Raw genomic sequence first — 16,546 nt, 5'->3', positions numbered from 1 at the left:
AATATTTACAAAATTATTTTAAAAAAATTAAAGAATTATCTTAAAACAAATTTGATTCATTATTTATAAAAAAAAAATATTTTTTTAATATTTTTTATATTCAAACATCAAATGATTCTTCAAAAATTTTAATTTAAAAACACTTTCATCAAAGGATCTCTTTCCAAGTGGCTAAAGCCAAATCAAATCCTTTACTGGTTCTGTCAAATTTTTATTTTATGACCAGACCCTTTTCAAAAAGAACTAACTGCCAAGTGCCAACCACCAACTACCATGCCACAGTGATTAATGACCTGAAAACATTGAGGTTATCTTTGGTATAACTAGTAACAAACTGGAATGTTTAAGAATATGAAAATGGAATGGATCTGCACAAATGCAGCTGTGTCTGCTGAAATCATATTCAAATAGGACCCAGAACAAGATTCAACCTGCCAAAAATGGAGGAAGAAAAAAGGAAAATTAGCCTGTTTTGCACTTACGGGTATAAAAAGTTCAAAGATTTAAACTAGATAAATAACAGGAGGACAGACAAAATTTCCACTTCATTTGTTCTTGTTTCTTGTTAATGATTTATCATTGACATAAGGATATTCAGCTGGGGCAGTCCAGAGACCCCATAGTATAACTAAGTGGATACAGAGGAGCAAGGCAGATGAATAGATGTTTGAGGGGTATACGTTCCAGCAGAGTTCCACTCCTACAAATAAAATTAATCTGCATGATAAGAATACAAAACGCAGATCAGTCCGGTAGCAGTAAAAGTATTTATCATCATTATGTTAGAACAACTAGACACCTGAGCAACCTACCGCAAAAATGTAGGAAAAGGCGTTTTCCAGAGAAGATATGGTAAGCTGAAGAAATACCTGCACATGAATCCAATATTTTACAGTTAGATTATGCCATTCCTTCTCGATTTAAAGGAGAATGTTTGACTATGATATCTAGACTTGGGAATACTTTAAAAGCTACTTTTCAAGCCCATGTTATCATAACTCATTTTTTAATAATGAGAGTAGTCCATAATCCATGTTGCATCAAAATACAATGAGAAATAGCTGCAATCAAGATAAAAATAAGCTTCTGATTCTCATTTGAATATTGCCCAGAACATTCTATTTAAATGAGATTGAAAGAATGCAGCTCTAGCATATATTAAGACTGGTATGCAGATAAGGATTTTTGTCAGCAGAACTTACCAGGAGTAGAACTGATAATGCAAAGAACGGGCACATAGGATGCCGATGAAGTTACCCACGAACATAGTGGTTACAATGTCTGAATCAATTGCAAAACCATGTTCAATGTCCAATCCACAGGAAAAACACAGCACAAATTGAACTCAAATAGGAGAAAGTTCATGACTTACGATCTTCATTGAGGATTTTGCAGGTTGAGTTACAACTGAATAACTGCTTGAAGAAGGAACTAGAACCAGTAACTCCCAGCCTCATAGAAACAAATCTAGAATGCAAAAAATTGAGAAGCCCTCCCTCATTCCTGCAATGACAGAAGCAATGAGTCTAAAACTTCAATCAGGCCCATACTCATATGAGCATATTCACAGGCTAGAATTCTGCCTGAAACAGCACATAGATCTCAGGTCTTTGCACTTGTTCTTTCATGTCCCCACATCCTCATCAATCCAACAGTCCAATATCTGAGGCCCTAAAATAGGCTCATTCTACAGAAACTACATGCTCGATATCATTGTTCATTTTATCCAAAAACAGAATGCAATATCAAGATTGGAGAGAGATTTTTCAGATGCCAGGTAATTAGGATTGTCCAATAAACCTTATTTGACAAGGCTAGACTACAAAAGATCTGTCTACCTTGCTGGTTAAGTGATTCATAAGGTCCAAAACACTAAATATGAACGATACACAGAAATAAAAAATGATAATGTCAGATACATGCACAAATCTCAGGAACTTGCTGTAGCATTTCCTGGAAACTTTTTCTGATATATAAGGTTAGGGAAGAAATTTTTCCCTTAAATTTGATCTCCTTCAAATTTCAGCTTGCAACTTCCATTTTGTGTATTATTACAAAGAATGGAGAATGCTTTTACTTACTTGCACCACCTATAATGAGCAAAAGTTGCAAGCAGCACGAGGTGAGCAACCAGCAATGAAACCGCAAATGGTTTTGATACAAAAATTGGTTCAGGAACAAATTTGAAGTTAACAGACCTGATACAGTAGAGTGAAAGTCAATTTCAACTATAAAGGGCAACATATCAAAAGAAAACTCGAGCATAGCAGCGCATTCAAAGGAAATTAATACAAAACTGATCAAACTAGCAAGTATTTTGAGAAGTGAAGAAAAAATTTGAGTTAATCAACAGCACTGATTATCACAAAAATGGAGGATATGATACTTTACTGGTTATCAAGATTGATAAGATTCACAAGACCAGTAGGTAAAAGATTCATGCTGCTACATTGTAGTCCTTTCATGAAAAAGCAGTCCAAAGAATGAACCAATCTGTGTGGCAAACAACTTTGCAACACATATTTTTCACGTGGATTACTCCATTGTGTAATAAAAGTGCATTGAACCATGGGCCTCATGAGTGCCATATTTATCCTTCCCCACAAGGTTATAACCCCCAATTTTACCAACTTCTCATGTGGTTACCATGTGGGGCACAAGGATTAGTCCAGAGTACTAAGATCTAGTTCATAACAACATTTTCAACCATCAGGTTAAGGAAAGTACCAAAAGTGGATGAAGACACGCCCAAGATTAAAAGCCCTTGATATATATGCAACTGGGTGTGATACAATAAAAGGTAGCCCCACCAGAATCTGCACAACCATTCACCCAATAGGAGGGCAAACATATGAATACCTCAATCAGATAATGTCCTCCATAACATTAATAGCAGATGTAGTCCAACTCACCTAGCCATGTTGAAAAACAGGGAAAAAGAAAAATTACAAATGATGGAAAGTAGAAAGAAAAATGCTCAACAAAAGGTTGCATGAGTACATAGATGAGAATTTTGTCAGATCGACTATGTTGCAGAACATTGTGATTGCTCAAATAAATTTACAATCTTGGGAACTTAAACTTTTTTTCTGTATTCTGAAGCACAAGTAGAATCCTAAAACACAAAACAGTACAAGGAAGCACCTGCACTATTGCTGCACCTGCTAAAGCCGATATCACTCCACCAATATTCATAGCCTGTAAAGAAGTGTTTTGGGAACTATGATTAAAGACCAGTTTCAGCAATTCTATACTAAACCCAGGCTTGGAAAATGTATATATGAGTATATATTAATATACCTTCAACATGAGGAGTAATAAAGGCGGAGCATAAAGGAGCACATTCATCTTTATCGAAACAGCTCCACTGTACGTATAAGAAGGAAAAAAAGTTATATCAACTCCAATAAAGCAATGCAGTATGAAAAGGAAATAAAAATACTACCTGAAAATAATCAAACCCAGATGCCACCTCTGGAAGAGAAGTGAGGCCAGCGCAGCATGGAGGAGAGTGACAGCAAAACAGTCATTGAAGAGGCGAAGCACAAAGATCGAGTGCACTCTTTTTGACAGACACAGCAAGGAAAGAGCCCACCATGGAAGCTGCAATACAGTTTAATAACAATAAAAATTATAAAAAAGGCAAGATTTGAAATAATTTGTACCTCATAGAGCAGGCGGAAAATTTCTTACCACATCAGTCTTTAAGTATATAAATAGGAGGATCGCCAGATTTACAATGTAAAGAATGCCAAATAGAATCTGCAAGGGCAGAAAATAATAGAAGCCATGAAAATGAAAATCAAATAAAAGTGGCAACTATATACAGACACGGCCATCATCTTATATTTTCAATAGACACATTTACGAGTTATAGCAGCTACAGTATTACACAGACAAATAATTTCTATTGTTTTTCCTTCTTATTTTGGGGTCAAACAACTTTCTGAGTGTATCATCATGGCATTCCGCATTACATTAATATCCGATTTTTACATAATTGCTATAATAAAAAATAAACCTGGCAAGCTCTTGACAAAACCAGCCCTTATAATGGGGTAAGCCGTAAGCCATATATCAAAATGCGCTGTTTGGAGCTGTTACAGTGATCCAGTTCTAACTTTAGTATCCTAAAAGTAAGAGCAGAGCGTTCACAAGAGAAAAAGGGCCCACATCCAAAATGTATATTGTGCTTTCCATGATCTTTACAAGAAACATCTATTAAGTATTAAGACTCTGATTTAACTCTGTTTAATGGATGAAATAGTATTTTGAGCTCCTGTTGTCAAAATCAGCTGGTAGTTGTAGGCGGAGAAGAAAGTTTGAGATTCATGAATTATTGAACATAAAAAAAACTAAGACATCTAGTCCCACATCTATACAAACAAGAAACAAGTGTTGTCATTGGAGATATTCAGAAATAATTAATTCAATAAAGGATAAATCTGGCTTTTCATTCCTTTAGTGAAATAAGGATTAATTTGAGAATAATTCAATAACTTTGGCACTGCAATCATAATCCCCAACCTAAAATTCCTAAATCAAATAGAAATGCAAGAAAAATAAATTACCTGAGCTGGGTACACTAGGCCGCCGGTAACATAATGTATAGCAGAATAAACATACAGGAATCCAGCTGGATAAACCAGAGGTCCCGTGTCGCCTTTCAGGTTCGTGTAATCTCTTTCTCCTTGAAGAAACCCAGTAACCTATTCGTTAATGGGAACAAATGAAATTAACCCATTTTATTCAACTAGACAATAAAACCCAAAACCAACCACAACGCCCCGTTTGGTTACTAAGAATGCATGGGAAAATAAATTAAAATAAAATCACAAACATCACAATTCCATTGTTTAGAGGAACGAGAGAGAAAAAAGCAGGAACAAAAAGGACCCCAATTCTTTCAGGCTAACATAACCACTTAATTCAGTGAAGCTGAATTTTCAATTTTACTTTCGTTTCTTTTTTCTCGGGTATCTCAGCAACCAAAACGAGCAGAAATCGAAATTAATTCATAAGGTTTCCCAAAAAAATGATCTCACCTGTGACATGTAAGCATCCCAATCGATCTTTGTGTCTGAAAATGAAGCAACCAAAATAACAGTCACAATAAGACAATACATAAAACATAGAGAGAGAGAGAGGAGAGAGATTGATCTTACAAGGGACGAAGGTGATGATGAGAAAGACGAGGAGGGCATCGATGAAAATCAAAGCAAAAGCGAAGACTACTTTTGGGTTTCGGAAAATTTTAAGCGGAGAATCTGATTTCTGTGAGGGTTTGCGCCTGGCTGCTGAGGATGCTGCCATGCCTCTGCTGTTGGATTTCTCTCAAATCTGCTGTTCGATGATAGTAAAAGAAAGTCATCCAAGGAGGGTGTTTGGCCCTAGGGTCACCGTGCAACAGTCTAAGGTTGGCCTCAGGCTTCGTTTGGGTCATTGAGAGTTCCCAGAAAGAAATGAAAAATAAATAAATAAAGTAAAATAAAAATTTAAGTAAGTGTAAGTTTAATTAGTTTGGACTCCTCTAAATAAATTTGAAAACTTTTTATATTTTACAAATGAATAGTAACTTCAGTAAAAGTAAGTCAAGAAAACTATATTTTGTATTTTAGATTTTTTATAAAAAAAAATACTAAATAATCCATAATTGTTCTAAAAACTATTCTCCAAATTTTTAAGAATTATTTTAGAAAATGTTATTGAGCATGCCCTTACCCTTGTTTGGTTCACGTAAAAAAAAAAATATACAAAAGAAAATAAAATATAATTAAAATTAATTAAATTTTTATATATTTTTAATTATTTAATTTTATATAAAAGAGTTAAAATAAAGGAAATATGTTTGAAATAATATATAAAAATAATTTATTGAATTTAAGGTTATGTTTGATCTAAAAATTTAGAAATTTATATTTTTTAAAAGATAATTAAAATTTTTAAAAATTAAGATCAATAAATTATTTTTATATACTATTTTAATTTAGATTTTTTTCTTCTATGTAAAAAAACAAATATATTTAAATTTATAACTAATTTAATTATATTTTTTTTTCGTATTTCTTATGATTGAAAAATCATTTTTTTAACATTTTTAAAAATATTTTGCAATGCAAGAATCAAACATACCTAAATTTTTTTTTTTTTTCCTTTCTTCTACTTTTTCTCTCTTTTGTTTTTTTTTGGCTTCCTTTTTCCCTCACAATTCCAAATGTGCCCAATTTATAAAGAAAATTGAGATTATCCCTTTTATATACCATATGATAATCAAATTTATCTAATTATTTATTTAATATATTTATTATAATATGGGTCTTTCATGAGTTCATTGAATCTCATTTCTCATTACATAATTGTTTAACAAAAATATACCTCAAATGTACAATATCATCAATAAAAAACATTATTAATAAAATTAAAACAACAAAACTTAAAAATTAAATATATAAAAATAAAAGAAAATTAATCATGTTGCCAATGAGATACTCATGTAAGTTGAAGCTGTCAAAAGGTGAAATTATTTCAAAACAATAATTCTATTAATAATATCAATTAAAATTTATCTTTTGAAAAAATAAAATCTTGATTCAAATATGAAAGTTATATTTTTAAAAATCAATTTTAAAATTCAATTAAAATTATTTTTTTCATACTTTTCAATTGAATTCCTTGTAAGTGCGTTAATTTAAAAATAATTTTAAAAGTGTAATATTTTAATAAATATTTTTAAAAAATATTGTATTTTTTTTTTCAAAATCCTCTTAAAGGTGCGGGATGTGAGAATGACATGGAAAAATGAAAAAAAAATATTTGTATGGTTTATTCTTAAAACAAATAAATAAATAATCAATTTTTAAAGTGTTTTTAACATCTATTTTCAATTTTTTTTTTCCGTAGAAATTGTGCACCTAACCCGAAATTTTCTCTAAAGTTGCGGAGAAAATTAATAAAATAGGAATATATATAAATAGCATAGGTTCAGAGATACCTGGCCCAAAGTCCAATTCAACATGAGTTCAGCCCCATGTCAGATTGAAACAATGCCGACAGGTGGAGGGTCAAAGCAAATCTTCATCTGCATTGCTGGCACTATCCAACTCCACGTGTCAGAACCTATGCCCCTGATTACCACCTCCTTCGCCCACGTGTCACATACTTCCCCACCTTCCAAACGGACTCCCCAGAAAATCCCGCTCTGCTCTATAAACTCTCCACCTGAAATTCCTCCATTTCACCTCATCTCTTCTCCTCTCTCTCTCTCTCTCTCTCTACCTTATTTTCTTTCTGTTCTTTTTCTTCTTTTCATGGCTTCGACCAATCTGAAACAACGCATCAAAGATGGTCCGAGCACGCCCTTCCCCACCAACAACACCACCAAAAGAGAGAAGAAAATGGCGATGGCCAAACGGGGCCTTCGTTCGCTCACCACAGCGGTCTCCATCCCTCTGTCCCTAACCCTCGTCACCATCTACTTCTCCGGCGCCACTGACCGCTACCGAACTCTGCCAAAGCCCTTCTGGTTCCCGCCGCTGTGGGCCGTGCACGCGACCTCCATGGCCTCGTCTCTCCTAATGGGCCTCTCCGCCTGGCTTGTGTGGGCCGAGGGCGGCTTCCACAAAAAGCCCACCGCTCTCCCGCTTTTCGTAGCCCAGCTCGCCTTGAGCTTGATCCGAGACCCGATTGTGTTCGGATACGGAGGGACTCGGGTGGGGTTGGTGGTATGCATGGGACTGTTTGGGGCCTTGGTAGGTTGTGCCCGGATGTTCAGAGAGGTGAATCCGATTGCAGGTGATTTGGTAAAACCGTGTTTGGCTTGGACTGCCTATGTGGGTGTTGTAACTCTTAAGCTTCTTTTTGCCTGAAAGGCTGGGTTTTTTTTTTGTGTCTGTTGTGTAAGTAACGGGTTAGAGGACCCTTTATGTTTGGAGCTTTGTATTGTAGCATATTTACCTTCGTTCAGGGAAAGGTTATGTTTGGTTCAAGGGAAAATGAAATTGAGAAAAGAATTGTATTGGCAGTGGTTTGAAGGAGGTCTGTTATATAGAGTCTGTTGATGGTATTAAAGATTTTGAAAAGTTGAGCAAAGTTCTGTGTTTTTCCATCAATGTGATTCAAATATTCTGTAGCCTCTGTTGTTCCTATGTGATAGGAAAAGAAAGAATTATAGAAAAATGCCATAAATTCTCTTATTTGAATTTTATATCTCCTCTTTTGATTTGAAGTTAACAATATCAGCAGCATAATTCATACAGGTTGCAGGAAAATTTGGAGAAATGGTCATGTTGAGATTAATTACCATCTTATATAATTCCAATTTTGGTAAACCAATCTGGTTTTCCTGCTGTCTGTGATCAACTTTTTCGATCTAAGCTCAATAAAAGGGGCGCCGCTGATCAAATTGAATTTCTGGGTGCCGCTGGGGTTGATAAAAGGGGTGGTTTGAAAGTGTTTAATATCACAATAGAGGCAACTGGTCTCAAATATGCTGTTGGCCATTGGGTCCCCTGGTAGGCAACTTGTCTCAAAACAATGCTTACAACACTGACGGGATTGTTCTTTTTTGCCTGGGCTACCCAACTTGTGTACATTCAGAACAATCTCCAAAAATTTGCACGAAAATTTCTCTTCTTTGTGGTTACTATATGTTTTAGCACACTAGGAAGCTTTGCGGTTAATTTTGAAGCTAGAGAAGGATCATTCACGGATGCCAAAGGGGTGGACATCTTGTGTTACATAGTAGTAAACTTGATATAGATCGATATAAGATATGTCAAGGTTTTGTTACAGTTAAAACATATACGCTTTATGGTTTGAGACTATTCAACGGCCAATTGTCTCTGGCAATATCAGCTTTCCTCAAGTCACACAAACAATCAATTCTTAGATGTGAATTTCTGGATCAGTAAATGGGTCATAAACAAACCTGCTACAAGATTAAGCTGAACGAACTCAAAAAATATCACTGCAACCAGGGGCACGACCTAGAACTAAATATGAACAAAGAAGGTCGGCTAATCCCAGAGTCAACCAGTTCCTAAGCACATGGGTAACTGATAATCCATGTATTGAACTTGTAATCAAAAGGTCTGTGATAACCCGTAAAAATACAGTAATAAAGCATCAATCCAGACATGGATGTTGCCTAAGAGTTATTTCTTCAAAGCCACGGAAATTAAGTTTGCTAAGCAAGAATAGGCAGGACAGAGGACAACTGAACTATTCTATGATTCAGGCTCAAGCCATCCAACAGTCCACAAAAAAGAGAGACCATCATCTATAGGACCAGTCACCATATGAACAATAACATTAATAGTAGTTTCAGTAATCCATCATGCAATGAGTTCCAATCAAGCTAACCAACTAAAATGTACAGCCAAAATTAAAGGGAAATGGATTTACATGGATGATCCGAAGTCATTCCAGCATTACAATTTTGAAAAAAAAAAATGAAACTTGTTAAGAAGTAAAAGAAACTACAAAATTGAATAACTGCAAACAGAAAAAAGGCTCTGTTTTCTTTCTAAAAGCATTATAATTTTATAATTTAAACAGTGATTAGGAACAAAAGAATACTATCTCCAGACATTATATATGGCATACATAGGAACAACATGGACAACATAATCATAGATAATCCTGACCATCTAGCAGCAGAAGAGTAAACATGCCAGCCCAATCAAGAAGAAGATACCTTCACGGCTTTGAATGCTGGATGAAGCAGTCCAAGCTCATCCTTAACCTCAAGTGGATTGTTCGTATCATTCCTTGTTCTCTTAACTCTCCTACTCCCTAATGACTTATGGGTAAACCCATAAATTTGAAGTACCTGATTGTCGCCAAAATTAAACGCCCGGTCCATCTGCTTCAAGCATCTCTCAACTGGGTAATCCCCAAACTTTCCACATGGCTTACACCCCACAAAATGAGTCACCAGGGGCCACCGGTGATCACCCAACCCGGGATGATAATTCTCAATCATCTCCTCGTACCTATCAACCAGAATCCCCCAATAGCCATGCAAATAATATGCGCTCTCCAAGTACACCTTACCGCCCCACGTATCCTTCTGCGTAGCCAAAAGGTATACCATTGCTGACTGATCATCAGCTTCAAAAACTGGCCTATCCTTCAGCTCCCTGGTCAGAATTTTCCCGGCTTCAGTCCTAATTTTCCCTTTTGGCCCCATGGGGGCCCATGCATCAAGAATGTCCAGTGACCACTGGCAATTCCTAAGCAAAAAACTCCCAGTATTCAATCCAATCCAATTCTTCTGATCGTAGACCATCTCATTCCATCCATGCATCACAAAATTGTAATCTTTGTACCGCTCCCATGGCAGCTCAAACGCCATATCTGTAAACATTGCATCACTATCCATCCACCATAGAAACTCGACCTCAGGATGAGACAACAGAAGCTTCCTAATCAATGGCAGTTTCGCCCAGAACCCCGCCATTTCGGCATCCAGAAGAGCCATATTGTAGAAAATCTCAATCCCGTGTAGCCTACAGTAATCAATTTTGTTCTTGATCGACTTCAATAGGTAATGATCACCAACTGGATTTTCACAAGGCTTTGGAGACGACCCAGTAACAAGAAGAACCCTAGGTTTATTGGGTCCAATGAAATTTGGAAAATTAGGGTTCTGTTCAAGCCATTTCGATCTCTGCTCATCCCAATCTGAAATTTTTGGGCCGAGACTGTAGGGCTTTTTCGGATCGGGCTTCTCGCTATCGTCCTCTTCATCAACCAAGAGCTTGTTGAGATCAAAGGTGGCGTAGTTGTTAAGCTCGTTGGACGAAGACGACGTCGTTTGTACCTCCTCGAGAACCCGATGAGGCTCGGCTCGCTTGCGCGGGGAGAAGTGGTCTCGAATCTCAACGAAGTCCTGCTCCGGAGTGCCGAATTTTCCTGCCCCGATAGTGCCACGTAGGACGACGACGGTCATAACGAGGCAGAGGATGGTGACCTTGAAATGGCGCAGAGCTCTGTGGATCTGCCGGGCTCTTCTAGCCCCCAAACACCTCTCTATCATTGTTGCGATCAACGGAATCGAACAGGAAACTTATGATTGAATGAGCATTGATGATAATGCGATCGAATTGGAAACCCTAGAACCTAAAGCACGAACCTTTTCTTGAGCAACCACAGGAAAAACCCCTAGAAGTAGGGATTGCAGATCAGATTTGGGACAAAACGTGTTATGTTGTATCCATACAAAAACACCAGCATTCAGCTCCCATCATGTGTTACAGCTCATTCGGACACGTTTGACAGAGTAATCCAAACATACTATGTTCCGACTTCCGACGAGTGGAACCCACGACAGCTTTGTTATTGATAAAACCAGAATAAATCCACATTATTAGTAACTATTTTCCAAAGAAACAACTTCCCATCTCAAAGTTTAAGGTTGGATTTTCCTTCAAAAGTTGTCTAATTTTTATTCTTTTCTTTCCATATTTTAAAGTTGCTTTTCATTTAAAAAAAAATTAAATAAAATGACAACTGTTTTTAATACACCAAATTAGTCCTCATGGAATGTGGGTCCCAAACCCTTTTTTTTTTCTTTTTTTTCTTTTTGGAAAATGGGGAAAAAGTAAAAATTAAAAAAAAATATATGATTTTTTTATTTTTTTCAATAATATTTTTCAAAAACCAAATATAACCCAAGAAATTGAACTTCTTCAAACATATTTAACTTATTTTTTATCTTTCATATAAAAATTAAATAATTTTAAAAAGTATAAGTTTTAAGTAATTATAATTATATTTAGTTTTCTTCCCTATTTTTCACAATAAACCAGAAGATCATTTTTCTTTTTATTATAATTTTAAGAAAGTATTAATACAATAAAAAAATCCAAATAAACTTATTTTTCTAAATTTGATGTTAGAGAAATCAAATATAATTAAAAGTAGTTAAAAACTTATATATTTTAATATAAAAATAATTTATTTTATTTTAAATTTAAAAATATATTTTTTTTTACTTTTCCTTTTTATTTTCTTTCAAATTTTTCAAAAACTAAATATAGAAATTGTAACCAAACATATCTTTCACTTTAACAAAATTTTGAAAACATGAATGCACATTTTATCCCTTCCTTCTTAACTTTATTTTTTAGAAGATGAAAATAAATTTAGCATGTACAAGGTCCAAACATATGTTTTATTTTCTTTTCTTACAAAACCCTACTGGTAATGTATGAATACATTGAATAGGTGGAGAACAAGGAATTGAAGGAAAGTACCCACTGGCTTCTTCCTTTTTGAATATAATAAACATGGTGTTGATTACTTTTGGAATCCAAAGAGAATGTGAATCATTAGTGGCTGGCTCTTGGCTTTGCCCATCAAGCAATCATACCTAACCTGAGGGTTAGCTCAGATGGGCCGACCTTGGGTTTGGACATCCACGGTTATCCAAAAAAAAAAACATCTGCATCCACTATGCTATTCATATAAGGAGGCTACAACTAAGAGATTGGGAGTGGTTTTAGAATTAGGGAGAAAATCAAAAGTGGTTGATGAAATTTAAAAAATTAAAAAAGTGAAATAAAAGAGTTGCACTCTTACTAATTGCAACTACATAGCTCCTAGCATATCCATCTGGGTTTTACCACCTATTTTACAGTGGCAAATAGGCTCTCCACCCTGTGTTCATCTTGTTTCCAAAGCAGGCAACATCTGAAAACTTCAATTTTCTCTTCTGCAATATGAATGTGGCTTTGTCATTTTAGTTTTGATACAGGTATGCAGTTCAAAATCTCAAACCCTAGTTTCTGCAGATTTGAAATTGGGATTGCAGACAAACAAACATTTTGGAATACAATTATGGAACTGGTAATCCCTGAAATGGGCAAATGGGTGGAGGAATGAAGACACTACTCAATTTTGCAGAGCTTCCTCAGTGTTATAGAGGTTCTCCTCTTCTGATCAATTTCCTGCCCTTCCCATATCTGGAATCCTGGCTCGCGATTTATCTCATGCTTCCAGAAGTAGCGAGCTTCTCCCGACATCAGAACTAGAGATCCTGGGGTCAGATAAACAGGAATCTTTGTCATGGACGAATAGTTTCTTCCTTCCCTTCCACTGTCACAAGCCTCTGTATCATCAACATGGGTGAAATGCATAATGCATGATGACTCCAGAGAAACAATGGCAATTCCATCTTCAAAGCGCATGAGATCAACATGTGGACAGATACCCTGCACACAGGAAAAAAAAGACAGGAGAAAAATCATCTCAATTTCTACTCACATTGTTGAACTTATTGACCAGTTGAATCACACTCTTCTTCTGATCCAATGGAATTGATGATAAAATGCCACATTGAATCCACAATTCATTCAAGTATATGTCAAAACAATAACTTTGAACTTTCAGAAGTTATTCGCACCTCACCTGGTTGGTATACATTTAAGATTAGTTGATCAAAAAGGGGCTCTCTCCACAATATTTCAGATGGCAAGAGGCAGCCTTTCTTATCCCCATCACAGGTCACTGAGTCCATGTGTTCAGAAACATAATCGCTAAAAAGCACCACCTCACGAATGGAATGAGAGAGTTCAGTTGCCCACTCAGGAAGGTTTCCAAACCTCATAGCCTGCACAGCACAAGGAAAATATTTGTTCTTTTAGAAAAGCCACTATTGATGATAGACCTTCCCAACAAGGAATGCAGTGCTAAGGATATGGCTAATAGAACTAGATAAATTAAGTGCGGATCATATACTTATCCAATTCCTCGTAGTTAAACATATATTATCAATTTTGGACTCCCAACATTGCTAAGGAAAGCACTACTCCCATTTGATCAAGCAACTCCTTTTAGTTTCAAAATTCTTATTTCCTCAGTCCCTAACCAATTTTTGTTGAAAGCAATTCAAACTCAAAGCTTATTTCCACATTCTTGTTTGTGTGTGTCACCCCTTCAAATACAAAACTTATTAAGAGAAACAAAGAATAGAAAAAGTGATTGAGAATAAGACTATAAAAGGTAATTCATATTCTACAATGACAACACCAAAACTGCTAGAATGTAGAGTGTTTCCAGATATTATATGTTAGGGTTTGAAGCTGCATTGTACCTGATTATGAGAGGCTTGACTGAACCATCCTTCTGAAACCACATGGTGTAAAACAAGATTTGTAAGAATTTGACAAGAAAAGTCAATGAGGATTAGGACTCTGCATCCCCAGAGTAAATCCGAAAATATCGCAAATGTATGTACAGATCAAAGATTTTGAGAAAAGCAACTTCAAAGAGGGAATAGTTACAATGCAACTACAAAACATACACCCCAATTATTCATAGCCTTATAACCATTTTTGTACAGCAACAACATTCAGCATCTGGATCAAAAACACAACTTCTAATAAAAAGGTTCAATAACTACCACTGATTTAAAGGAATTCGATGAGCGGGCAAGAATGGTCTGACGTTTCTACAAATTGGGATTAACTCAACTACTCAATTGCAGACATCGATTATCAACGTTCAAGCTATCCACCATTAGAATATGATGCTCCCTGTATCTTTGAACCTATTGAAACTTCTAGATAGATTTTCCTATCCTTAAATTGCTCCACTGATTTCAACCATATCCACACAACGCAAGACCGATGCCCCATTTCACTGATAACTACTGAAATCAGCTCAAAAATATGACAGTTGTTATCAACAACATTAAACACACAGTGCTCCGTTTGGTTTCCAAGGAAAGGTTGTGAAAAGAAAATAAGAGAATTAAACCACAGAAAAATTCCGACTCCACACCCATTTTATCCTGGGAAAAGTGAATTTCCTCAGCACCCAAACATAGGGAAGAATGAAAGAAAAGGATGAAACCTTTTTCGATTGCGGAGAGAAGGGAGGATTGGTCTTGCGGAGAGAGGAAATCTCTGCAGAGCCATAGGCCGTTGATCTCGCTGATGGGTTCCCAGCTAGGGTTTTTCTCGGGATGGATTGAAGAGTCCTCCAACCGATTCTGCGGATGGTGATCGGAGTCTTCGCTGTCGGATGATTCGCCAAACACGGCCTCAAGAAGTATCTTCTGCTTCTCCTCCATTTTTTGAGTCTTTGCTGTTGCTTCACGGAGGCCTTTTGGAGTGTCGATTTGGGCCTGACTTTCTTTCTGAGAGGCCTCAAGTTTGAATGTGTTTTTGTGGGCTTGAAGGCCCATAATTAGATTAGGATATTAAATTCAAGTGCACCAAAGGAGGATGTTTTTACAAAAATAATTGAAAATATAAAAAATATGAAACAAAAATTCCAAAAATAAACAGTTCGATAAATTTTAAAACATTGGTAATACTTACATTAAATTACATTTTTTAAATAAATTAATATAACATATGATATAATATTCATATACATATCACAAAATGGAATCTATACCATCTTGCATTATTATTTTGATTTATTCTTATAACTTACCATGAATCAAAGATAAATGCCAAAAACTTTAATGTCACCAATTAAGTTTGTCTACTTCCTTGAATCATGCCATTGTTGCCTCATCCTTGCAGGCCACATGTTTTGGCACAACAAAGACTTGCCTAACTCATACCACATGTTTAACATGCTTTTCTCAACAACTTACTTGTCTAATGCCCTACAACTCCTTAGATTTGGTGAGGGATGGTAGGAATGAGTTTAAGATAAATATTAACGTGTGAAGAAATTTTTTGAAACTCAAAATGGGTTTGAGTCGGGTTTGAATATAATTTTATCCCATTAGTCCCAAAGTAATTATATATAATATTAAATGAAAAATTATTTTAATTAATATTTTTTATTTCAAATTTGTTTTAATTTATATAAAATATTTTTTTCATAAAAATAAACTATAAACATTTATAAAAAAAAATTATAAATTATATTTACTTTCAATAAATTTTAATATTTTAAAAGTAAAAAAAAATTGTTTAAAGAGGGGTTTTATGGGAATAAGAGTAGATACAAATTAACAGCGGGTTGGGAGAAAGGTGATGCGTGCCAAATCTGCCGCCATTTTTCAACCCTAGACTAGGTGTTGTGACGACTATGTGTCATGCTTGCATGGCAATTCGGCCAACTTTCCATTGCTCTTCCATCCACGCAATCAGCAAGGTGTGGAAATGCACAGTGTGTCAGAAGCCCATGGTATTGGTCCATGTCAGTGCCCCTTGGCTGCACCAGTCCGAGCCCACCACTTGGGTATGTGCCAAGGCTTGACTGCACCCCTTTAACCTAACCCTATGCCTTGCTCAACTCACATGACGCTTGGCTCACGTGCTTGGTATCATCTGGCCTTAGTCCATACCTTGCCCAATCAAGTCATGCTCCACACAACAGCTTGCTCATCCGCCCACCCCCATGTCAAGAGTAAAGACACAAGTGAATGAAAATATAACCACACGTGTCTCTTTGCTCAACATCCAAGTATTGAAATTGGTAAGAGTCATCTAGTTAGGAGTCTAGGTTCTACAAATAAGAATAAGAGGTCCCTAGGTCCAGAGGTCCAAACCCTTCAGTTCTATCATCCAACCGTGGCTTT

General features: G+C 35.8%; 4 protein-coding genes across 4 annotated transcripts; 1 reads left to right on the top strand and 3 right to left on the bottom strand.

The window, feature by feature from the left end:
• Positions 1–289: 289 nt before the first annotated feature.
• LOC117917250 (dol-P-Man:Man(5)GlcNAc(2)-PP-Dol alpha-1,3-mannosyltransferase) lies at positions 290–5,432 on the bottom strand. Its single transcript, XM_034833459.1, has 13 exons — positions 5,166–5,432; positions 5,046–5,080; positions 4,572–4,709; positions 3,694–3,762; positions 3,446–3,603; positions 3,301–3,367; positions 3,145–3,198; positions 2,728–2,816; positions 2,082–2,198; positions 1,373–1,503; positions 1,203–1,281; positions 813–869; positions 290–717 (listed from the first exon to the last, which is right to left on the bottom strand). Exons 1-13 carry the CDS (start codon positions 5,311–5,313, stop codon positions 546–548), a joined length of 1,314 nt encoding a protein of 437 aa, XP_034689350.1. The 5' UTR covers positions 5,314–5,432; the 3' UTR covers positions 290–545.
• Positions 5,433–7,236: 1,804 nt separating this feature from the next.
• On the top strand, positions 7,237–8,128 carry LOC117918868 (translocator protein homolog). The gene has a single exon (XM_034835821.1). The coding sequence runs from the start codon at positions 7,308–7,310 to the stop codon at positions 7,863–7,865; it is 558 nt and encodes a 185-aa protein (XP_034691712.1). The 5' UTR covers positions 7,237–7,307; the 3' UTR covers positions 7,866–8,128.
• Positions 8,129–9,361: 1,233 nt separating this feature from the next.
• LOC117918867 (xyloglucan 6-xylosyltransferase 2) lies at positions 9,362–11,307 on the bottom strand. Its single transcript, XM_034835820.1, has one exon. The coding sequence runs from the start codon at positions 11,036–11,038 to the stop codon at positions 9,680–9,682; it is 1,359 nt and encodes a 452-aa protein (XP_034691711.1). The 5' UTR covers positions 11,039–11,307; the 3' UTR covers positions 9,362–9,679.
• Positions 11,308–12,689: 1,382 nt separating this feature from the next.
• Positions 12,690–15,116, bottom strand: LOC117917482 (alkylated DNA repair protein ALKBH8 homolog). The gene is made up of 4 exons (XM_034833782.1): positions 14,857–15,116; positions 14,096–14,127; positions 13,406–13,612; positions 12,690–13,214 (listed from the first exon to the last, which is right to left on the bottom strand). Exons 1-4 carry the CDS (start codon positions 15,074–15,076, stop codon positions 12,891–12,893), a joined length of 783 nt encoding a protein of 260 aa, XP_034689673.1. The 5' UTR covers positions 15,077–15,116; the 3' UTR covers positions 12,690–12,890.
• Positions 15,117–16,546: the final 1,430 nt, after the last annotated feature.

This window comes from Vitis riparia, chromosome 7 (assembly GCF_004353265.1).
Source record: "Vitis riparia cultivar Riparia Gloire de Montpellier isolate 1030 chromosome 7, EGFV_Vit.rip_1.0, whole genome shotgun sequence".
NCBI lineage: Eukaryota > Viridiplantae > Streptophyta > Magnoliopsida > Vitales > Vitaceae > Vitis > Vitis riparia.
This window is presented reverse-complemented; position numbering and strand designations above follow the sequence as displayed.